The following is a 24,750-nucleotide window of genomic DNA, read 5'->3' as shown; positions in this document are numbered from 1 at the left end:
GGGGGGGGAGTCTAAAGGCTAAGACAGGGAGACTGCTCTACAAGGAGACCGAGAGTGGCGTGGGGGGGGGGGTGGCTCTGTGCCGCATTCACGGCGTGCGGAGCGAAGCGGCGCCCCCCCCCCCCCCCCCCGTGTGCTCTGCCCCCCACCCCCCAGTGCTCACCGCCCTCCCCGCGTCTCTTCCCTCCCGACGTCTCCCCAACACGCACACACGTACACACATACATACACACACGTACACACGCGTACATACACACGCGCACACACACACGTACACACACGTACACACACACGTACTCACACGTACATACACACACGTGCACACACGTACATACACACACGTACACACACGTACATACACACGTAAACACACACACGTACACACACAGATCTGGTTCAAGAACCGGCGCGCCAAGTGGCGCAAGCGTGAGCGCAACCAGCAGGCGGAGTTGTGCAAGAACGGCTTCGGGGCGCAGTTCAGCGGCTTCATGCAGCCTTACGACGACGTCTACTCGGCCGCCAGCTACGGCTACAACAACTGGGCGAAGGCGCTTCAGCCCTCCGCGGCGCCCCTCTCAAAGAACTTTCCATTCTTCAACTCGGTCTCGCCGCCCGTCTTCTCGCCCCCGTGCACCACGGGCATGGCCGCGGCAGCCGCCGTCGCCTCTTCCTCGATGATGCCCCAACACCACCCGGGCATCGGCAACCTCAGCGGTTCGCCCGTGGCCACGAGTCCCGCGTCTGGAGCCGGCGGGTGCCCGTACGCGGTGGCGGCCCACGCGGCCGGAGCGCCCGCGCCGCCCTACGTCTACCGGGGCGACCCCTGCAACTCGAGCCTGGCCAGCCTGAGGCTCAAGGCGAAGCAGCACCACTCGAGTTTCGCCGGATACGCGGGCCTGCAGGCGCCGCCGTCCAATTTCAGCGCGTGCCAGTACGCAGTGGACCGGCCCGTCTAGCGTGCTCGTCGGTGGGCTGGGGGGCTGGGGGGGGGCTAGGGAGGGGGCTGCATCCCCCCCCCCCCGGTCGGTTGGAGGCGATGAGCGAACGTCGCTGATTTGCGCGAGGCACAGCACGCTGGTGGCGATGCAGCGCTGCACCCCTCTCCATCACCCCCCACCCCTCTCCTCCACCGAATCCCAGCGACGATCATCGTCGCCTCGACCACCAAACACCACCACCACCACCCACCGCCGCATTGTGCCCTCCTCCACCTTGACTCGGCGCAAGGAGTGGGAAGACAAAGGCGGCTCGCTCACGTCCTCACGCACCCGATGCCTCGCTCAGCCAAACTCAATCGCTCGCTCGCGCACTCGACTCGCTCCGCTGAGGCTCCGTCGCTCGCACTGCGGCTCACACGAGGACCACTGAGGCTCGCTCGCTCGGGCTCATCGACTCACTCAACAACGCTTACTCAACAACGCTCACTCGCTCAACAACGTTCACTCAACAACACTCACTCGCTCAACAATGCTAACTCAATTCTCACTCAACTCTCACTCACTCACTCAACAACGCTAACTCACTCAACCCTCAATCACTCAACTCTCACTCACTAAACTCTCAATCAACTCTCACTCAACTCTCACTCACTCACTCAACAACGCTCACTCACCAACGCTAACTCAATCAACTCTCACTCAACTCTCACTCACTCAACAACTCTCACTCACTCAACGCTCACTCACTCAACAACGCTCACTCAACAACGCTCACTGGCTCACTCACTGGCTCGCCCACGCTCACCCACTGACCGCTTGCTCTTCAGCTCACTCAAGAAGACTCACTCGCTCGCTCACTCTTCTGCTCGCTCGCTCGCTCGCTCATTCAACATTCATTCCCTCGCCTCCGGCGTGCGCGCGATGGACTTTGGTTCTGTGGCTTAGGGCACAGAAAAGCGGTGCCTCCATAAACTTCCATCCTCCTCCCCTGTTGGTGATGGTGATGATGGTGCTGCTGGTGATGGGTGCTGGTGAAGCTGATGGGTGCTGGTAAATCGATGGTGATGGGGCTGGTGTGGTGATGGGGCACGTCGTGGAGAAGCTGATGTCCCCCCCCCCCCCATCGCCATCACCGCCCTCAGGGTGGTGGTGGCGGTGAGCAATGGAGCAAAAGGCCGGACGGATACCAATGAACATCACCACCACCATCACCGACATCACCCCGCTCTCCGTGATGGCCGTGCGTTGATGGGAGAGCGATGGAGAGTGACGGACAGGTGGAGAGCGGCGCTTGTGAACATCACCGCCGTCGCCGCTGACACCGATAGCGATGGTGTGATGGTGGAGGGGGCTTGTGGGCCGTGGTGACCCTGGACCGGACGAGATGCCCATGAAACATCACCGCCATCACCGCCGTCACCGCCGCCCGGCACGTGATGGAGCGATGGGCCAGTCAAGAGACAGACGCCCACGAACATCGTCACCTCCCTCAGCTGTATCGTCTGTTCTTCCTGACGTCCCTCGAGTGAACAGGACAGGGGGGGGGGGGGGGTGTGTAATGATATGATATGGGGGGGGGGCCCTACCCCCCCCCCGAGCCTCTATGACCCCCGCAGTGAGAGTAGAGTGATGGGGGGACGGGATTCATGCACGCGGCACAGCCGCTTGTGTAACAGCCATTACCTGTGTAGATGTGTCACTGTGCGTGTGTGTATGACTCTGTGTGTGTGTAAGCGTGTATTTGTATGAGTGCGCGTGTCTTCATGTAGGTGTCTCTGTGTGTGTGTGTATATATGTGTGTGTGTGTTTGCCAGTCATCTCAGTCGGTCGACCCATAACACCTGGGAATGTCCCGTGACCTGCCAGCAACGAGCCTTCCACACGTCACGTGACAACCTCAAAGTGCACCTAGCTTGGCACAAGCGATGTGGTGACGTCACCGCCACGCCGTGGCGAACTGCGGTTTCGTGATGTTGTGGGTGTCCGTATGAGTCTGTGCGTGTGCGTCTTTGTAGGTGTTTCATGGAGAGTGGTGGGGTAGCGGTTAGCGCACTGCGCTACGAACCCGGCTTCCCGAGTTCGATTCCCGCTCTCGCAGCCAACCAACACCTGCGACGAATCTCCGAACCGGTCTTGGGCCTCCCCTAGGTCGGCTCGGTCGTAAATGACCACGTGATGCAGTGTTTAAACATCAGCATTGGGGAAACAAAGGCAGCCGGTCGTGTGTTGTGCCGACCTTCATAGGTGCTCGCTAACAGCACTTGCCCCGGCAGTCTGTTCAGGCTATACGGGGGATCTTAGTATTTGTTGATCATGTGTGTGTACAGCCTCGGCACAGTAGGGGGCACAGGTGGTGCATCTGCCAGTCACCTCAGTCAGTCGACCCGTGGCACCTGTGCCTGTCCGGGTGGCCTCAATGTGCACCTAGCCTGGCACAGGCGCGCCGCGGTGACGTCACCGGCACTGAGTGGCGAATGGCGGCCGCTGTTGTTGTGCGTGCCCGTGTGTGTCTTCGTCTTTGTTTGCGCGTGATCACGTGCTCGTGTGCGCGTGATCACGTGCTCGTGTGCGCGTGATCACGTGAGCGTGATCGTGTGCGCGTGAACACGTGTTTTGAGTTTGGCCTTCATAGGTGCTCGCTAACATCCCCCTGCCCCCAACATCGTGTGTAGGCTACACGCCGGAATGTGGCACCTTTGTCTTTGTGTACGACGATCGCGTCACCTCCTGCCGACGAAGTACTCCGCCATTGACACGCGGCACTCGGCGTGCACCTAGCCTGGCACCGCGATGACGTCACGAGTCGTGTCATCCCTCCTGCCCCCCGCGGTGTCGCCGTTATCGGTCTCGACTGATCGTAAGCGAACTTTCCACAGTAGTATGGACACGTCGGTTGTTGTTTTTTTGGGGGGGAGGGGGGGTGGTGGTGTGAGGCTGGAGGAGGAATCGGTTATATTTTTTGAGTTTTGCAAAATAGCGATAATGACATTAGCGCGGGAGTTTTAAGTGATATTTAAACAGTGGGGCGGGGGGGGGGTGATGCACGGCGGTGGGGGGGGGGGTATACAGATCACGCCTTCCACTCTGCGAATAATCGCGTCGATTCGGTGAAGGATCGATTATATCACTTCGTTGCCATTGTGGTCTATGAGCCAATCACACGTGAGGTATTTGAATCGATAAGTCTGTGTCCGCGCGCATGGGTCGATGCATGTGTTTAGTGTAAGCCGCTGTTTGAATCGATGAATCGATTAATCGTTATTTGCCCGGGCCCCTCCCAAATGTTACAAAAAAAATCGCTCCCTACAATCCCTGCGTTACCCCATTGTGTGCACGTGTGAGGAGGGCGGGGGTATAGGGAGATGTTAGTAGTTGTGGGAGGGGGGGGGCAGATACAGGCGCCCCCCAAACTCCCCCCCCAGACCCCACACCTGATGTCACCACCACCACCACGACACATCACCATCGCTTCCTTCCCTCCGCCAGATCCCGTCGCAGTCGCACGGGCGATATCCCGTGACCCCTCCATTTGTCCACTGAAGCCGACTTGACACCCGAGCGATCAGTCGCATGCAACTCGATTGAATGCAACTCGGTTGTGTGCAAGAGGCTCGCTTGTAATGTGAACGTCTCTGCAACCGGTTGCGAGCTGTTGGGCACCCCCTCTCCCCCTCCATGATTCCTGCTACTCACGGTCCAGACTCCACTCTCAAACGGCGTACAGCTCGACGATTCGAAGCCACGTGCTGCACACTTTGTGGGACTCTGATTGGTCGTTACGATGCTGATGCGGGGAGGGGGTGGAGCTAATCAAAGGGGGCGGAGCTAATCAAAGGGGGTGTGTCTACGCTGGCAAGGGGGGCGGGGTCAGACACGAGCCACGCTTACACCCGTGCTGATTGCCAAACTACTCGCCCAGATGTGAACTCGGCTACAATCCCATTCCATTCTAGATTTGAAGCTTTCGTGACTGCAAGTATTCATATTCTTAGGTTTTTTTCGGTGAAGTCACGTAGGTAAAAAAATAAAATTTAAATTAATAAAAGCAAAATAAAAAATACAAATAAAAATCACGACGTTTCGGAGGCAACACCTACGTGACTTTACCGAAAAAACCTAAGAATAATCCCATTCCACTCATGATAGTTTTATACTGGAGGGGGTGGAGGGAGGGGGAGGTTGGTTTGGATGCACCCCCCCCCCCCTCTGCACCAGTACACACACACGCACAACACGTATTAGATTGTGCCCCCCCCCTAACCCCTTTTTACTGTTACAGAAAATCGCCACTGGTAGTTGGTAGTAGTATCCCACTCCCCCCACCCCCCTTGTGTCTCCCCACACCCCCCCCCCTCTAACACAGAGATACGGGAGCAATGAACTACCCGCCCCCTTCGTTATCCTATAGCCTTGTTACCCTACGTCATCTTACCGGCGTTACCCACTTCGTTACGCGAGCCCCGTTACGCGACCTCGTCTTAATCTCTGCTTCCCTACGCGTGCTCGCCGCGTACAAAGTGAATCGATGATGACGATGATGATGATGACAACGACGTTTGGCAAGAAGTCCTCTCGTCACCCGTGTACTTGAGCGCGCGTGTGTGCACCCAACTCCGCCGTGTGTTGAACACATCGTGACAACAACAACAACACACGCACACGCACGCACGGAAAATATTAAACAAACAAAACCACGGACTTTTAAGTGTTTTGCCAGTCATGGGGGGGGGGGGGGGGGGGAGGGGAGTTACACGTTATCCTCTCTATTTCATGATGATACTGATGATGATGATGTTAATGATGATGTTAGTAATTGCTGATGATGATGATTTCCTGGGGAGGCTATGTACATTACAGGCATGATGGTTTATAAACTCGCTAGCAGACGCTTTAAGATTTTCCGCGATCCAGTCCTCAGTTTGTTTTGTCGTCTTTGTTTTCTCCTTCCAAACTCATTCCACGTCTTGTGTTGTCCCCAGCATCGCCATCATTTACTAAAACAAAACAAACGAGCAGAAATAACAATAACAATAATGATGATAACGACGACAGTTAACTGTATTTATTTTTTGAAAGTTTTCTCCGTAATCCAATCGCTATCGATACATTTTACACGATGTCATAATTAATATTGTGATTATTATTATTACGAGCTGACGCGCCCTTGTAAAGAAGAAGAAATCGATCACCGAGTTGCTGCGCGAACGCGGGAGATGTCTAAATGAAGATGAACTTCTAGATTTGAAGCTTTTGTGACTGCAAGGATTCATATTCTTAGGTTTTTTCGGTAAAGTCACGTAGGTAAAAATGTAAAATTAATAAAAGTAAAATAAAATTAAAATAAAAAATCACGACGTTTCGGAGGCAATACAAGCTTCCGTCTTCAGGTGGAACCGTCACAGCCACGACAGCTGTATCAAGTGGCTGTGACGGTTCCACCTGAAGACGGAAGCTTGTATTGCCTCCGAAACGTCGTGATTTTTTTTATTTTTCATTAATTTTAATTTTTTACCTACGTGACTTTACCGAAAAAACCTAAGAATATGAAGATGAACTTGCAGAGATGCAGGGAGGGTGGCGGGGAGTGAGACCTGACCTGGCACGACAGTCCCAGCTGTAATGACAAGCACTGCTGCTGCTGCTCGCTACGTGGTTATGCCAAGGGTTGCCACCTCCACCGTACAACAACAAAAACGGGGCGTTACGTGGGTAATTCTAGATTTGAAGTTTTCGTGACTGCAAGGATCCATACTCTTGGGTTCTTTCGGTAAAGTCACGTAGGTGGAAATAAAAATAAAAGATAAGAATATGTTTATTCTTTATTCTTATCTTTTATTGTTACGTGGGTAGAATAGCATCTCCCCAATGACAGTAGGTGGGAGAATTTCGTGTAAATGTCTTCGGGTGGTGTGTTTAACATCACGAGCCACGAGCCATCCACTGCTGGATGAAAACTGACCAAAAAACAGAAACTCGTAATGCCTACAGATTTTCCAGGACGATCCTGGGAAAACCGGGACGGGTGGCAACCCGAGTTATACCCACGCCCATTCCCCTCCCCACTGTGAGTCGAATAGCGAGTCTTGATTGGTGGCTGCAGCAGTGTTTTTCACTCCAGAGATTCTGTGGGGGAGGGGAGGATGGGAGGGGAGCGTGGGGGAGAGGTGGTTTTGTGGGGGGGGGGGGGGGGGCTTGCTGCTTAGACTCGCCCATGTATTTTGTCGAGTCGGGGTGAGTCGGGGAGTCGAGGCGACGAGGCGGCGGTGTCGATGCCTCCGTCGTGGAGAGGCAGTCTCCCGAGGCTTCAAGCTCTCACGGAGGAGTGGACACGGCCATCGATCTTTCGTAAAACTCCAAACATCAATTCTCTCTGATGCGCGCGCACACGCGATTTGCAGCAGCAGCAGCAGTCTCGACTGGCACGGAGAGAGAGAGAGAGAGGGGGGGAACGCGCGTTCAGGCGTGTGGTGGTCACCAATCGATTTCGACGAAGCCTCCTCTTCCTCCTGGAGCAGAGCGGACATCCGCACAACTCCCGCTTCGGGCTGCGCGACTATTTTTTTTTATCGGCGACTCGTTGACACGGAGAGCGAGATCCGCTTCGCGACGTTCGCTCTTCGTTGGCAGCGGCGGTCGCACACAAACAAACAAACTCCACCGCTGTTTGGCCACGTAGGGGGCCACGTAGGGGGCCACGTAGGGGGCCACGTAGGGGGCCACGTAGGGGGCCACTCGAGCGATGCCGAATCTCTCGGAGTCTCTCGGGTGCGGAACCGACAAGTTCGATATCGGCTCTCGGCTCATGGACCCAACTCGCGTAAGTTGGCACGGGCGCTGCTGCAAAGAGTTCAAATTCCCCCAGCCCCCTATCCAATACCGCCCCCCGCCAACTCCCCCCCCCCCCCCCTCTTCATAGCCGCGGCGGCTGGGCCCGCAATTGCACCGCCTGCGCACTCGACGGGAGTGGAATCACAATCCCCGCGAGCCACCGTGGGGATGAGGTCACCACGCGGGGCCCAGGTGAAGCCAGGTGATCGGTGGTCACCCACCCCCCCCCCCTAGTTACTGTTCACCCCACCCCCCCACCCCCCACTGCTGTGAGTGACGGCTCAGCCAGTCGTCCGTCCTGGGGAGACGCTCCACTTTACCCCCCCGGCAGTCAGAGCGGGACAATAAAGAAACATTGACGAGACGAAGTGAGGAGCGGTGTGAGCGTGGTTCCTTCTGCTGCTGCCGGTCAACCTCGCGTACCCCCCCCTCCCCACCAACCCAGCCTACACCCCCCTCCCCACCAACCCAGCGTACCCCCCCTCCCCATCAACCCAGCATACCCTCCCCACCAACCCAGCGTACACCCCCCCTCCCCACCAACCCCGCGTACACCCCCCCTCCCCACCAACCCAGCGTACCCCCCCTCCCCACCAACCCAGTGTACCCCCCCTCCCCACCAACCCAGCGTACACCCCCCCTCCCCACCAACCCAGCGTACACCCCCCTCCCCACCAACCCAGCCTACACCCCCCTCCCCACCAACCCAGCGTACCCCCCCCCTCCCCACCAACCCAGCCTACACCCCCCTCCCCACCAACCCAGCGTACACCCCCCCGCCCGACCAACCCAGCGTACCCCCCCCCCCTCCCCACAAACCCAGCGTACACCCCCCCTCCCCACCAACCCAGCGTACACCCCCCCTCCCCACCAACCCAGCGTACACCCCCCCTCCCCACCAACCCAGCGTACACCCCCCCTCCCCACCAACCCAGCGTACCCCCCCCTCCCCACCAACCCAGCGTACACCCCCCCTCCCCACCAACCCCGCGTACACCCCCCCCCCTCCCCACCAACGCCGCACTCGAGGGTTGCCACCTGTCCCGTTTTTTTTCTTCCTCCCAGGATCGTCGCTTCTTGTCGAGGTTGTCTGCTGCCCTTGGGAAATCTGTAAGCCAGCCTTGATTTCAGCGGGGCCTGAGCACCCCCCCCCCCCCCCCCCCACTATGAGACCCCAAATATTTGTATTCTATGGATATTCGCCAGGCAACACAATTTTTAATGTTTGTGTTTTCATCAACGTAGGCCCCTATTTTAGTGGGACGTTAAAAGTCGTGGGTCGTTTTCATTTGCGTAACAGGATGGGCAACGCCGCGTCGCGCGGGAGACGACGCCGAGCCGCGCGCCTTGCCCCGTCACAGGGGGACGCGACGTCGTCCCGATTTGTTTCTTCTGTTTGCACCCCAGAGGTGGCAACCGAGCGAAGCTCCCTTCGACGTCGGCGATTTACGGTAAAGGCCGCGGTTTGTGGAAACATTCAAGTGACCTTCACACGGCCGAGCTGCGGAGAAAAACAAAAATCGATAATTCAATTTCAAATAAGAAGACGTAAATATAAAAGCTAGAAGTTAAAAACAGAATCAATCACGTGACTGTCGATCACAGCAACACGCGTGCAAAGTGACACGCACGTCACCACAGCGCGTTGTGCCAGGCTAGGTGCAGGAGGTCATGGGACATGCCCAGATGTTGTGAGCATATTGCTGAGCGACCACCCAACGACACGCGCGCTCACACGGACACATTCACCGCACGTTCATAAAGAAAGATCCCCCGTATAGCCTTAACAGACTGTTCGGGCAAGTGCTGCTATCGAGCACATACGTGAAGGTCGGTACGGCACACGCGCGGGTGGGGTGGGAAAGCAGGGCGGGGAAGTACCCGGCCGCCTTTGTCTCCCCAGTGGCAATCTTTACTACGCACTGCACCAGGTACTCATTTGAGGCCGGGTCGACCGAGGCGTGGCCCAGGACCGGTTAAGAGAATCGTCACTGGGTGTTGGTGTCCTCATTTTGAGTGGAGGTCGCTGTGCTTCCGACGAGGTGATCAAGGAATCGCAGACGCAGAGTCGGCACTGACCGAGAGCCTCGGTTCGAATCCGGGTGTCGCGATGCGCTACCACGGTGATGGCGACCTTCGGGTTCTGAAATGCAGCGAGCTGACGATGGTGGTCTCAGCCCGATGCTCACAATCGCTGCACCAAACTCACATCGCTTGACATTCGCTGTTCCAATTCACGTTGTCACATCATACGGGTGCTGCTGCTGCTGCTGATGATGATGATGACGATACTAGCACTGCTGCTGTCGATGATGCTAAATCAGCTGATGCTGATCATGATGCGAAAAATCAAGGTGATGATGCCGTTGATATTGCCCGTGCCGCTGGTGCTAACTCTGCCGATGCTGATCATTATTGTAGCTGTTACTATTAAAACAAATGATAATGCTTTTCATCATGCTGCTGGTGGTGCTGCTGCTACTGGTGCTGCTGCTACTGCTGATTGCTGCTGCTACTGCTGATTGCTGATTGCTGCTGCTACTGCTGATTGCTGATTGCTGATACTGGTGCTGCTGCTACTGCTGATTCCTGCTGCTGCTACTGATGCTGCTGCTACTGCTGATTCCTGCTGCTGCTACTGGTGCTGCTGCTACTGCTGATTGCTGCTGCTGCTACTGGTGCTGCTGCTGCTGATGCTGCTGATTGCTGCTGCTGCTACTGCTGATTGCTGCTGCTGCTGATGCTGCTACTGATGCTGCTGATTGCTGCTGACGACGACTGCGAGTCTGGGCTGCTGCTACTGCTGATTGCTGATGCTGCTGATGCTGCTGCTGATTGCTGCTGCTGCTACTGATGCTGCTGCTGATTGCTGCTGCTACTGCTGATTGCTGCTGCTGCTACTGGTGCTGCTGCTGATGCTGCTGCTGGTGCTGGTGCTGCTGCTACTGCTGATTGCTGATGCTGCTACTGCTGATGCTGCTGCTGATGCTGCTGACGACGACTGCGAGTCTGGGCTGCTGGCGCCTCTGGCCCCGTGTACAACACCCCCCGGATGCGCGGCCTGCCTCGCTTGGCCGCCGTCGCCACGACAGCGCGATCCTTTGATGGCCATCACGGAAACGAGCGACACATTTGGGGGTTGAGGGGTCACGCTCGGAAACTTCCTCAACTCCTCCCCACCCCCCACCCGAACTCTCTCGAGCACCCCCCCCCCCCCGTGCCCGCTGACCAAGGCCACCGCATAACAATCACAGATCACCTCGCCGCGCGCGTAACTAACCCCCGAATTCCCACCGCTCACAACCCACACATCCGACCTCCCGCCACCGCCATCCTCGCCCACCCCACTCCGGGCAGGGGCGGCGGGGGCGGGGGTGCGGGGGGGGCAACCGGGGGCACAAAGTTGGGGATAAGGGGGGGGGGGTAAGAGGGCAAGGTCAAGTTATTTTTAATTCTTTATTCTAAAAAAAATAGTAAAAAATAAACTCCTGGCGCCGTTTCGCCACCGCCGTGGTCGAGAGTACAGGAAAGAGAGAGCGCGTGGAAGGCAGGGTGCGTGGGAGGCAAGGTGCGTGGGAGGCAGGGTAAGTGGGAGGCAGGGTGCGTGGGAGGCAGGGTGCGTGGGAGGCAGGGTGCGTGGGAGGCAGGGTGCGTGGGAGGCAGGGTGCGTGGGAGGCAGGGTGCGCGGGCGGCAGGGTGCGTGGGAGGCAGGGTGCGTGGGAGGCAGGGTGCGTGGGCGGGAGGGAGCGTGGGCGGCAGGGCGCGTGGGAGGCAGGGTGCGTGGGGGGGAGGGAGCGTGGGAGGCAGGGTGCGTGGGAGGCAGGGTGCGTGGGCGGGAGGGAGCGTGGGCGGCAGGGCGCGTGGGAGGCAGGGTACGTGGGCGGGAGGGAGCGTGGGAGGCAGGGTGCGTGGGCGGCAGGGTGCGTGGGAGGCAGGGTGCGTGGGAGGCAGGGTGCGTGGGCGGGAGGGTGCGTGGGAGGCAGGGTGCGTGGGAGGCAGGGTGCGTGGAGGCAGGGTGCGTGGGAGGCAGGGTGCGTGGAGGCAGGGTGCGTGGGAGGCAGGGTGCGTGGGCGGCAGGGTGCGTGGAGGCAGGGTGCGTGGAGGCAGGGTGCGTGGGAGGCAGGGTGCGTGGGAGGCAGGGTGCGTGGAGGCAGGGTGCGTGGAGGCAGGGTGCGTGGGAGGCAGGGTGCGTGGAGGCAGGGTGCGTGGAGGCAGGGTGCGTGGGCGGCAGGGTGCGTGGGAGGCAGGGTGCGTGGGCGGCAGGGTGCGTGGAGGCAGGGTGCGTGGAGGCAGGGTGCGTGGCGGCAGGGTGCGTGGAGGCAGGGTGCGTGGGAGGCAGGGTGCGTGAGAGGCAGGGTGCGTGGAGGCAGGGTGCGTGGGAGGCAGGGTGCGTGGAGGCAGGGTGCGTGGAGGCAGGGTGCGTGGAGGCAGGGCGCGTGGGCGGCTGGGTGGGAGGGTGCGTGGGAGGCGGGGCGCGTGGGAGGCAGGGCGCGTGGGCGAGGTGAAGGTGGGGGGGTGGGCAGTAACCACGCCCAGCCACCTTTATCTCCCCAATGTTGATGTTTCAATACCCACTGCCCCAGGTAATCGTCTAGCCTCAACACACTGTTGGGAGCAAGTGCTGTTAGCGAGTGGCACCTATGAAGGCCGGAACGCCACACCAGGGGGTGGGTGATCAAAACCACGCCCGGCCAACTTTGTCTCCCTCGTAGCGATGCTAGGTACTCATTTTTGGGGCCAAGTAGACCACGAGGGGGAGGCCCAGGACCGGTTACGATATTCGCCGCTCGTGCTATTACTGGTCGTGATCCGGAATCAAAACTCGGGACGCCGGGTTCATAGCGCAGTGCGCTAACCACTGCGCCACCGCTCCCCCACTACAGCACGCGTGCTTAGAGGTACGGCGGGAGGAGCGTTCGTGTATCAGAGGGCAATATCTTAATCGAGTCGGTGATCCTGGTTTCACGGCTTCTCACCTGGCTCAACAAAATTTACTTGAACCGTGGTTATGGGACTCCCCTAGTTCTACTCAGCCTTAAATTAGTACGTGGTGCAGTGTAAAAAAAATATCACCGCCGGGGAGACGCGTGGGGGTCACGCCCCCCCCTCCACCCCACCACCGATCCCGCGACACCCCTCGTGCACCGTCCCGATCTCCACAGATGCTCGCGAACAGCACTTTGCCCCACCAGCCTCCGTAGGCTACACGGGGGATCTTTGTTTTTGGTTTGTGGGTGTAGGGATACACGCACACACACACCTGCGTGCGAGCACAATCCTGGCGCGTTTCCCTGCCCCCAACCTCCATCCCCCCCAGCCCCCTCCAGCCCCCCCCCCACCGGGGTAACGCCCGTTCACACGCCGCTGGCATGGAGGGGAGGGGGCGCGCGGGGGTGGGGGGCACAAATAGCCCCCCACCCCCCCGCATCCCTACCCCCCTCCCTCCCTCCCACCCCACCCCACCCACCCCGCCCACCCAGTTTCCTTCAACTTTCGGGTTGAGTCGCCGAGCCACCAAGGGCGCGGTAACGCCTCTCCTCCCCCCGCCCCTCACCCCCACAGTCCCCCCCCCCCCCACAGACCCCCCCCCCCCCCCACAGACCCCCCCCCCCCACAAACCCCCCCCAACTCCACCCCTCATCCTCCCCCGTGCTCACCCACCCCTCCCCCCTCCATCGCCTCCCGTCTGCTTCATTCAATGGGCCAGAAGCGCAGCGTCAGAGGCTATGTGAGGGCAGACAGCGGACAAAGACAAAGCTCCCCCGTATAGCCTTGACAGGCGTTTGGGGCAAGTGCTTTCAGCGAGCACCTACGGATACACGAATGTACACACGCCCACACACAAAGGCGAATATCCCCCTTTGGCTTTCGCATATTGTTGAGTCAGCTACTGCTCGTGAGCACATATGAAGGACACCACCGGCACACGAGGGGGAGGTGGATGGTCAACACCACGCCCGGCCGCCTTTGTCTCCCCAGCGCTGATTTCTAACCACTGCACCAGGTGTAAAGACCAGACGTCACACACACACGCACACGTAGACCAATGTTTTCCGGTGACGGTTATATCATCAACACATTCTGGAAAAGTGTCAACTTATCTGAGATTCGTCAGCAGGGTTGGCCATTCTTAAGCTGACGTCCACGCACGGAAATTATTGCGTTCTTCAACTGTTCGGCACCTTCCCACGTGAAATAAACAAAAACATGCCATCTGGGCCCTTGGCCTAAGGGTCTATGTATCTGTGTGAGCCACTGGAATCAATCAGGGCTCGTGTATCTCTGTGTGATAAAGTATGGGTTGGGAAGTCCGACCCTCTGCCATCTCCCCACGCATAGGCGGCTTGGGCCCAGGAAACACGGCAAGGAACCCAGGCAAGGAAAGGCGCCTCCTCGGCCTACGAATCAAATCAAAATTAACCGGGCCTTTTAGAGAAATACGGCGCAATTAATATAATATTAGGATGATAAATTCGCCTGGGTTGAGTTATTAGCACTGATGAAAACACATTAACGGAGGGTTTTCTCAAACGCTGTAGTAATGCTGCCACGTGCATAACACAAATGTTCAGCCATGTTGGATTTAGCATTGGCCACGACAGCCACGTGATCCCGCCCAGCCAATCAGAGTGCGTGCTCATCTTCTTGGTTCTTTCGCTAAAGTCACGTAGAAGGAAAGTAATACAATAATAAAAATAAAACATGATAAAATAATTCTCACGACGTTTCACCTGAGGACGGCTGCTTGCGTTGTGGCCGAAACGTCGTGAGAATTATTTGATTATGTTTTATTTTTATTATTTTATTATTTCCCTTCTACATGACTTTACCGAAAGAACCAAGAAGATGAATCCCTGCAGTCACGAAAGCTTTAAATCGAAATTTAAGAGTGCGTGCTGTTCGTGCAGCAGCAATAACAAATGTCAAACGTGGTTTTAGCAACTCCATTGTACTCGTTGCAATCCGACAAGCAACAATGTTGCGAGAAACTTTTGCAAATAAAGTTGCAATATTTATCTGGATTGTTCGAGGAATTATAAGATACCCCCCCCCACACCCCTCTTCTGTAATTAAAGCCAATGATGGTGGAGGTGCGTATTCTAATCTGGCAAACCTAAACCAATAACGAGCGTTGCTGTGAATATATAACAAAATTAATTATCAGACACAGAGCGACACTCGTAATTATATCAGTTACGTAGGACTAAGAAATTGTGCCCGAACTGGGACCCACCGCACCCCATGTCGTATAAAGTGGAGGGACGTTGGCAGTCACATCTGGCAGTCCCCACAGCATTGATTGAAGCGAGGTCTGCTGATGAGACACCCAATGTCGAAACCGGTCCAGAGTTTTTTGCTCGTTCTTAGAATCAACGCTGCTGAAAATATACACTCGCGGAAGGCCGTGCCGCTGATGGGATGTGTAAAAGAATACTTTTATTCTGTGGTAGTGTATGAAGAAAACACATCGTCTGCGTATGCATTTCGGTGTAATCCGGTAGCTGTGTGTGAGAGAGGCCAGATTTGTGTAATTTTATGGACACCGGGCGCAAGTTTGAGGTGCTTCTTATTTTCCGGAGCGTCTTATAATCCGGAAAATGTGGCATCTGTCACCTAATCCTCCCCCCCCCCCCCCCCCAGCAATTGGCGCGCAATGTTAATGGCATCTGCTGCTGTCATTGCATGCAGAGGAGCAGCGCTGACGATTTCGTTATAACGCTAATCACACGCCAGGCTCTCTAATTACAGAGTTGGAACACCTCGTCCCTCAAGGGTTATTGGTAAACAACAACACGAATGAACAACAACCACGAACACGACTCTGGCAAACCGCAACAATGAAAATCGACAAGGTATACGATCATAATACCAACAACCGAACAAACCACCATAAAACCATCAACAACCACAAAAACCACCACACAACCACAATAACCACCACAACAATAATCACCACACAACAACCACAATAACCACCCCACAACCACAATAACCACCACAACAATAACTAACACACAACCACAATAACCACCACACAACAACCACAATAACCACCACACAACAACCACAATAACCACCACACAACAATAACCACCACACAACAACCACAACAACCAGCACACAACCACAATAACCACCACACAACACCAACCACCACAATAACCGCCCCGCAACAACCACAACAGCAACAATCACAACCACAATTACAATCACAGGCCTTACACGAGTACCTGGTGCGGTGTGTAAACATCGACACTGGGGATACAAAGGCGGTCGGGCGTGATGCTGGCCACCCATCCCTTCGTGTGCCGTTCCAGCACCTTCATAGGTGCACGCTAGCAGCACTTGCCTCTACAGTCTGTTAAGGCTATACGGGGGATCTTTGTCTTTGTACATTTGTTGACATTTGTTGATGTGTGTCTCTATGTGCACGTGTGTGTGTGTGTGTATACTGTGTGTATGTGTATTTGAATGTTATTTATAGCCGAGTGGTGATCACTACGAGACCGACAACCCGAGTTCGATTCCCGCTCACGGCCAACACAACTGGGATTATTTGAAGGGGGTCCCGTGCCTCCACTCGGTAAACTTAAATAAGTAAAAACTTAATTTGGAGCTATCGTGACTGCAGAAATTACTCTTTGGTTCTTTCGGTAAAGTCACGTATAAAGATAAAATAATTAATTAAATACTAGCATACGACGTCTCGATTGCAACACAAGCAATCGTCATCAGGTATAATTGAAATAGAAACACAAATCTAGTATACTTAGAAATGTAATGTAATTCAACAGAGAGTCGGATAACGCAACAGTCAACACCCTACCTGGTTGATTAGGTTCTTCCTGAGAATGCTAAATTTGAGAGAGAGATTAAACACAGAACCAGAGACATATAGACAGACATATAAGCAGACAGATATCACAGAGATACATAGAGAGAGAACAAACATAGGCACACAGAGCGATAAATGAGTAAGTAGCTGGTGCTCTGTGTAAGCATCAGCACTGGGAGAGACAAAGGCGGCCAAGTGGAGTTGTTGATCACACCACCATCATCACATGCCGCGAGTGTCCGCGAACAGCACTTGCCCCAACAGTCTGTTAAAGGCTACACGGGGGATCTTTATCTCTGTCTTGTGTGTTTGCGCGTCTGGGCTGACTCTAATTAACTCTCTCTCCCTCCCCCGCGCGCTCTCTGTTCCCAATTAGCTCCCAATTCTGTTTATTATTTCTCTCGCACGGTGGGGAGAGGGGGGGGCTGTGATGCTCCCCCACGGCTCACTAAATTCCCCCGACCCACCCACCCCCCGGACCGCCTTTAATTCCCACCCTAATCGATGCGCGATGGGGGTCGCCTGCTTAGCGATAATTGTTTAACCGCGTTATTGCCATCGCTGGGAAGGGTTGTAACGCGATATGGCTTGCCCCCCCTCCCCTCCCCGCAATGTTATTTCAGGCTCTTTTAGGGGGGGGGCGGGAGATAAAATTCGTTGGGGTGGAGTGGGTTGGTGGGTTGGTGGGTTGGTGGGGGGGGGTATGGGATTAAGAGTCGCATCGTCTGTGCGATGGTAAAGATTGGGACGAGCTGGGGGAGAGTGGCCGACACGAGATCCACTCCAATCCCCTCGAGTCCGCGGGAGGTTTCGTCGGGGCTCGTGTGGCTGCGTGTGCGCATGCGCTGAACGTAGGCGCTGGGGAGACAAAGACGGCCGAGTCGGGTTCTGGTCACGCCAACGACGACAAACACCCCCCCCGGGTAGCCTGTGACAGACTGTAGGGGCAAGTGCTGTTAGCGAGCAGCACCTATGAAGGCCGGCACGGCACACGAGGGGGTGGGTGGCCAGCACCACGCCCGTCCGCCTTTGTCTCCACAGTGGCGATTATTTTTTTACACAGCGACCAGGTACTCATTTGAGGCTGAGTCGACCTAGGGGAGGAGGCCCAGGACCGGTTCACATAATCGTCACTGGTGTTGGTCGCCGGGTTCGTAGCGCAGCGTGCTAACCGCTTCACCGCCGCTCCCGACACATCGCCCCAACGCTCACACCACCACCACCACCCCCAATTCGTGTGATGTTCTGGCCTTCATAGGTGCTCGCTAACAGCACTTGCGGTAGTGGTGCGCGCGGTTCCACGCTATGAAGTTTGTATCGGTGCCACGTTGAATCTGCCTTGCCATCGTAGAACGCCATTAGAATTTACATGAGTTCAGGACCGCCGGCTATATTAGTAGTTATGATAACAACGCAAAATCAACGCGCTCGTCAACAACACCGTTCATGGCCTCGGAAGGAGTAAAAAAATAACAATAGGCGACGTTTCGAGCAATGACCCTTCTTCACGGCACATGGACAGAGAGGCGAGCGAGGGCTCGAGTGGGCAATGAGAGTTGGACGCACCCCGCGGCGGGAGTGGTGGTGGTGGCCCTGATGAACATCGCATTTTCATCTTCTTGTTTCTCCGATGACCCCGTTTCTAAATAGGCGACGCGAATAGTTACCGAGTAGTGGCTGTTGAGTAACAGACAACCCCCTGACCACAATCACAAAAAGGGTTATCACAAAATAAACGTATCCATGTTTGTCTGTTATCTTTATTAGACGTACACGCGTGCTTACGTGTGCGTACACACACGAGTACTGCACGTGCACGTGCACAGTATATAACTTATTGGTTCTTTCGGTAAAGTCACGTAGAAGGGAGATAATAAAATAATAAAAAGAAAACATAATTTTCGATTTAAAGCTATCGTGACTGCAGGGATTCATCTTCTTGGTTATTTCGGTAAAGTCACGTAGAAGGGAAGTAATAAAATAATATAAATAAAACATAATAAAATAATTCTGTCTCCCCGACAGACCTGGTCTTCACCTGAGGACGGCTGCTTGCGTTGTGGCCGAAACGTCGTGAGAATTATATTATTATGTTATATTTTTATTATTTTATTACTTCCCTTCTACGTGACTTTACCGAAAGAACCAAGAAGATAAAACATAATTTTCACATAGAAGGGAGATAATAAAGTAATAAAAATAAAACATTATTGTATAATAAAAAAAAAACATTATTGTATTATGTTTTATTTTTATTATTTTATTATCTCCTTTATGTTTTATTTTTATTAGTTTATTATCTCCCTTCTACGTGACTTTACCGAAAGAACCAAGAAGATGAATCCCTGCAGTCACGAAAGCTTTAAATCGAAAATTATGTTTTATTTTTATTATTTCATTACTTCCCTTCAAAGTGACTTTACCGAAATAACCAAGAAGATGAATCCCTGTAGTCACGAAAGCTTTAAATCGAAATGTATATCCCTTTTGTCAATCGGCTGCCGGATCTGCGTTCTCTGTGGGTCGTGGCGGAGTTCGTGGGGATTCCTCGACCATACTTCACCACGGCGGTCAGTGCGGATTCGTAATTGCGATCACAGGCGCGGGAGCACAGAAGTACAATACAACAACGCGCTCCGTCGTACGGAAGATGAAAGTTAACCGGACAGAGACAAAGTTCCCCCCAGAGCCCCAACAGACCGGTCCGCCAGTGGGGGGTGGTGGCACGTGCCCCCCCCCCCCCCACCCAATGATCCGATCGAAATCCCTAATTTCGATCGGATCATTGGGGTTTATTAGGAATAAATCGGCATTTTGCGACCCGCACTGCCACTGTGTAGCATATTATTACGGGCCAGGGACTCTATGAGATGATAAGACAATAGTCTGAGTCCATAATTGGCAATAAGTAACGGCAAAGCGGTTATAAGTGACTCACAGAATTGTGCGCATTTGCGTGTACAGGACACGACTTCCCTGAAGGCATCAACACCTTCAGCGAGCGCGATGCCGATCACACAACGCGGTTCGAATTCGACCCTCGATCGATGGCTGCGCCATCGCCGCACACGCTTCGATTAAAAAAACAAGGGACAACGCCTTACTTACTCTTTGGTTCTTTCGGTAAAGTCACGTAGGTGAAAAATAAAATAAAAATAAGAAAGAAACTCACTTTTTTTTCACCTACGTAACTTTACCGAAAGAATCAAAGAGTATGGATTCTTGCAGTCACGAAAACTTCAAATCTAGAATGACTCCTTACTTACTAACAACTCCTTACTTACTAACAACTCCTTACTTACTAACAACTCCTTACTTACTAACAACTCCTTACTTACTAACAACTCATCTATCAGTTTTCATTGCTGGAGGGATTGACCCCCCTACCTGAAAATCCTGGCTCCGCCATTGCCGGTGACGATTATCTTGAACCTGTCCTGGGCCTCCCCTACGTCGACTCGGCCTCAAGCGAGTACCTGGTGCGATGTGTAGTAAACATCGCCACTGGGGAGACAAAGGCGGCCGGGCGCGTTGCTGGCCACCCACCTCCTCGTGTGCCACAGTGGCGGCCTTCATAGGTGCTGCTACTCGCTTACAGCACTTGCCCCAACAGTCTGCTGAAAGCTATACGGGGACACGTTGCGTCTGTGTAGTGGTGTGTATTGTATGAGTAGTGTGTGAATATAGTTGCGTGTGTATTTGCGTGGCTGTCTGTGTTTATTCAGGTGAATACGCAATTGTGTTTTTGAGAGTTTTGTGTGTGTGTGTGGATAATGCCGCGCGAATGACCCGGGGGGAGACGCGGGGAGACAAATGGAGACGCGGGCTGACTGCAGGGAAACGTGGGGGACGATGCATAGAGACACGGGGAGACACGGAAAGACACGCAGGGAGACGTGGGGGACGATGCATAGATACACGGGGAGACACACAGAGAGACGAAGAGACACGCAGAGAGACGGAGAGACACGCAGGGGGACGATGCATAGAGACACGGAGAGACACGCAGAGAGACGGAGAGACACGCAGAGAGACGGAGAGACACGGAGAGACACGCAGAGAGGCAGAGGGACGGAGAGACACGCAGGGAGACGTGGGGGACGATGCATAGAGACACGGGGAGACACGGAGAGACACGGAGAGGCACGCAGAGAGACACGCAGGGAGACGCGGTGGGGCACCCGCGTCTCCCTGCGTGTCTCTCCACCTGTGGACTTGGTACTCGATTAGAGGGAGAGAAGAGTTCTGGGCGGGAGGGGTACAGGGGGGCGGAGGTGGGAGGGGTCAGCGATGGAGGAGAGGCGTGGAGGGGGGTGGAGGGGGATGGAGGGGGATGGAGAGGTGGAAGGGGTGGAAGAGGGTTGAGGGGAAAAGGGGTAGAGGGGGTGGAGGGGGGTATGGGGGGAGGGCGTTGGATAGGGAGGGGGTAAAGGGGGAGGGGGGTAGAGGGGTAGAGGGGGGTGGAGGGGGGTGGAGGGGGGAGGGGGTTAGAGGGGGGGGAGGGTAGAGGGGGGGAGGGGGTAGAAGGGAAGGGGGTAGAGGGGAAGGGGGTAGAGGGGGGAAGGGGGTAGAGGGGGGGTCTCACCTGTTCTCTCTGCGCGGAACCGCAGCTCCAGGTGTTTGGGTCAAAATTCCTTCTTTTCCCTTTCCTCAACCACAACCTCCACCACCAACTACCACCACCAACTACCACCACCAACTACCACCACCAACTGCCACCAACTGCCACCAACTGCCACCAACTGCCACCAACTGCCACCAACTACCACCAACTGCCACCAACTGCCACCATTCGCCACAAAATAGCGGTGACATCACTACAGCATGTGCCAGACTAGGTGCACATTGAGACCACGTGATTGGTCGAAATCCCCCGGGCAGTAGCTCACGGGACAGACCCAGGTGCTGTGGGTTGACTGAGTTGACTGGCTGATGCACCACCTGTACTACCCCACCTGGATGAGTTTTATCCACCCAACGCCTCTGCTCGTGGTTGTGAGAGTCGTTCCTCCGCTGTTGTTGGGAGGGCGACTGCCTCCAACTGCCCAGCGGCGTCCTTCACGAGCCTCCTCCACAGAGGCCGATCTTGACACCGCTGGTACCAGTCATCGGCAAATCCACTCAGCTCCACATCCTCCATGTAACCACATCACTCCATCTCATCTTCAGCCCGAGCCGCTCCCGTTAAGGCTCCTCTAGAAGCTGCTTGGGTATGGCTCCCATCACCACTAGCGTCACGATACCCAACCATCACCACTAGCTACCATCACCAACTCCCAGCACCAACTACCAGCATCATCATCATCACCAGCACCATCATCATGACCAGCACCATCATCACCATCATCGCCACCACCTCCGCTTGCCTGAGCTTCTGAGCAATGGAGTTGGAGGATGCGTTCGAGCGGCATCGACGGATGGACGTGAAAGACAAAGATTGGGATGCCACTTTGGATATCGTCGCCACCGCGGGGCTGTGGCGCCACCAAGCGAGCACGAGACGACACCGACATGGGAGGTGAGGGCTGGAGGAAGGGGGACCATTAACAAGGTGCACCCCAAAAAAAACCGATTACTCAACGTGTACCCCAAATCTTCTTGTTTCTTTCGGTAAAGTCACGTAGAAGGGAAGTAATAAAATAATAAAAATAAAACATAATAAAACAATTCTCACGACGTTTCGGCTACAACGCAAGCAGCCGTCTTCAGGTGAAGAATGAGACACTACCAAACTAGGAGCTTATATATAAGCTGCATTGGGGGTTGAAGAGCGCCTTAACAAAAAGAATGTGCATGTGAAGAGGGATTTAGCATATTCATGGAAAATGCGTAGGCGTTGGGCGGGGGGGGTGTCAAAGTCATATTATGCCCATGCATTATGCAGGATCAGCAGCAACCAAGGGGGGTGCAGGGATTAGCAGTAACAAAGGAAAGGAATGTTAATGATATGTAGCTGCAGTTACTCAACAACACGTAGAAAACTAAAGTATAAACTACATAAAAAACTAAAGTATAAACTGCATCGCACCATCAGTATACTTACTATACTCTATAATAAGCTGAGTTACTAACAGCAAGTAATACATTACAATTTTACCTCGTAAAAATTCTATAATATGCTTCCATCTAAACCTTATTCTCTTACATCACACGAGCATATACCGTACTATATACTGCCATAGATAAACCCAACATTAAATTATATACTGTATTGCTGTAAACCAACCTATATCTTATACATTTAATATCACACTATGTATTATTCTACACACCCTAATGTGTATCGAAATGGTTTATTACGTCCTTCCAATGATTGCTGAGCCAGAATCCATCTTCTCGGTTAAAGTTGTCTCTGTGTTTGTATATGTGGATCGCCTCATGAACGAATCTCTCATGATAGCCAGATGGCTTGCAGAGAACCTCTGTCTTGGAGAAGTCAATATCATGTGAGCCCACTGAGTTGTAACAGTGATCTGCCACGGCTGAGGTGTTAGTCCTACCGTGTTTCAGGTCAGCTTTATGTTCACGGATGCGGTCCGAGACATGTCGTTTGGTTTCCCCAATGTAACTGCTACCACAGAGGAAACTTAGTTTGTAGACGCCAGGGTACTGTATGTCTGGAACCACATCTTTTACAGACGGTACCAGATCACGGATTTTATGTACTGTGTTGAATCGGACCTGGATCTTGTGTTTAATCAGGATTTTGGAGATCTTTTTTGTGACCCCAGCAATGTAGGGTAAGGTGATGGTCTTGAAAGGCTCCTCAACAGGATCCTTCTTGATGGTTGGAGTGATGGCTTTGCGGATTGTATAGTCGGAGTAACCATTTGCCTTAAGAGCTTGGCGTACGTGTTTGAGTTCACTGGAAATGTGTTCATGGTCGGAGATGCATTGGGCTCTATGATATAGAGTCTTGATGAGGGAATTCTTCTGAGATGGATGGTGGTGGGAATCCGGTTTTAGATAAGCATCCGTGTGGGTGGCTTTCCTGTAGACAGAGTGGCTCATTAAACCATCAGGTCTCCTTTTGATTAGGACATCCAAAAAGGGTAGCTTGCCATCATTTTCGACTTCCATGGTGAATCTGATGGCTGGGTGTATGGAATTGATGTGGTCGAGAAATTGGTCTAGAGCAGGCCGGCCATGTGGCCAGATGACAAAAGTGTCGTCTACGTACCTCTTCCATAAGGTCGGGCGTAGAGTGGCAGTCTGGATGGCGTCCGTCTCAAATTTCTCCATGAAGATGTTGGCTACAACCGGAGATAGGGGGAGCCCATTGGGGTGCCCTCAATTTGCTTGTAGAAGGTTCCATTCCAGGTGAAGTATGTATTGGTTAAGCAGTGTCTCACCAGGGGGGGTACCCCAGCATTCAGTCCTTGATGAACCAAGTCTTCAATGATTGCGATGGTGTCAGGCACAGGTACCTTGGTGAACAAGGAAACCACATCAAAACTCACAAGCAGGTCGTCTGGGGACAGGGCAATCCCCTTGATTGTCGATACCAGGTCAGTAGAGTTTAGTACTGCAGAGGTGGTTTTTCCAGTGAAAGGCCGTAGGATTTCGGACAAAAAACGAGCCAGTTTGTAAGTGGGGGAGTTGATAGTAGAGACAATGGGACGAAGAGGTGTATCTTCTTTATGTATCTTTGGCAAGCCGTACAATCTTGGTGGTCTGGCTGCAGAAGGTTTCAACGAGAACTGTTTGGTCTGATCAATTAATGCGGTTGAAGCAGAAATGATGTTGTTGGTTTGGAGACGAGGCTGTTGGTGGGGTCTCTTTTTATTTTTGTATAGCTGCCATCGTTTAGTAGTTCTTGAATTTTGTTGTTGTATTCTATTTTGTCCATGATGACAGTGGCATTGCCTTTGTCGGCTGAGAGGATGACAATGTCATCCCTCTTTTTAATTGAGCTAATTCAAAACGCTCCTCTTTGCTGATGTTGCTAGCTGGCATCTTAGCGTTTTTGAGGGTTACAGAGATTTCGGATCTTGCTACGTCTGCAGCGATGTGACTCAAGCCCTTGAGAGCTACATCTACTCGAGCAATTATATCATTAACTGGTATGTGTCTAGGTGTGACTGCAAAGTTTAGTCCTTTAGCTAAAACGGATTTCAAACCTTCAGAAATAGGACTGTTACTGCGATT

The 24,750-nt window shown here is 54.0% G+C and overlaps 1 protein-coding gene across 3 annotated transcripts in view; it reads left to right on the top strand.

Moving 5' to 3' along the window:
• The window catches only part of LOC133354376 (pituitary homeobox 3-like), a 115,658-nt gene extending 112,442 nt beyond the window's left edge, over positions 1–3,216 (top strand). For all 3 annotated transcript variants that reach the window (XM_061571172.1, XM_061571170.1, XM_061571171.1), the window contains one exon: positions 390–3,216. In XM_061571172.1, coding sequence (XP_061427156.1) covers positions 390–956 — 567 coding nt within the window. In that variant the 3' untranslated portion in view covers positions 957–3,216. The remainder of the gene's footprint in view (positions 1–389) is intronic.
• Positions 3,217–24,750: the final 21,534 nt, after the last annotated feature.

The sequence above is a fragment of the Lethenteron reissneri genome, chromosome 47 (assembly GCF_015708825.2).
Source record: "Lethenteron reissneri isolate LAM-NWPU_2019-01 chromosome 47, ASM1570882v1, whole genome shotgun sequence".
NCBI classification, from domain to species: domain Eukaryota; kingdom Metazoa; phylum Chordata; class Hyperoartia; order Petromyzontiformes; family Petromyzontidae; genus Lethenteron; species Lethenteron reissneri.
The sequence above is the reverse complement of the archived record's forward strand: the minus strand, read 5'-3'. Positions and strand labels throughout refer to the sequence as shown.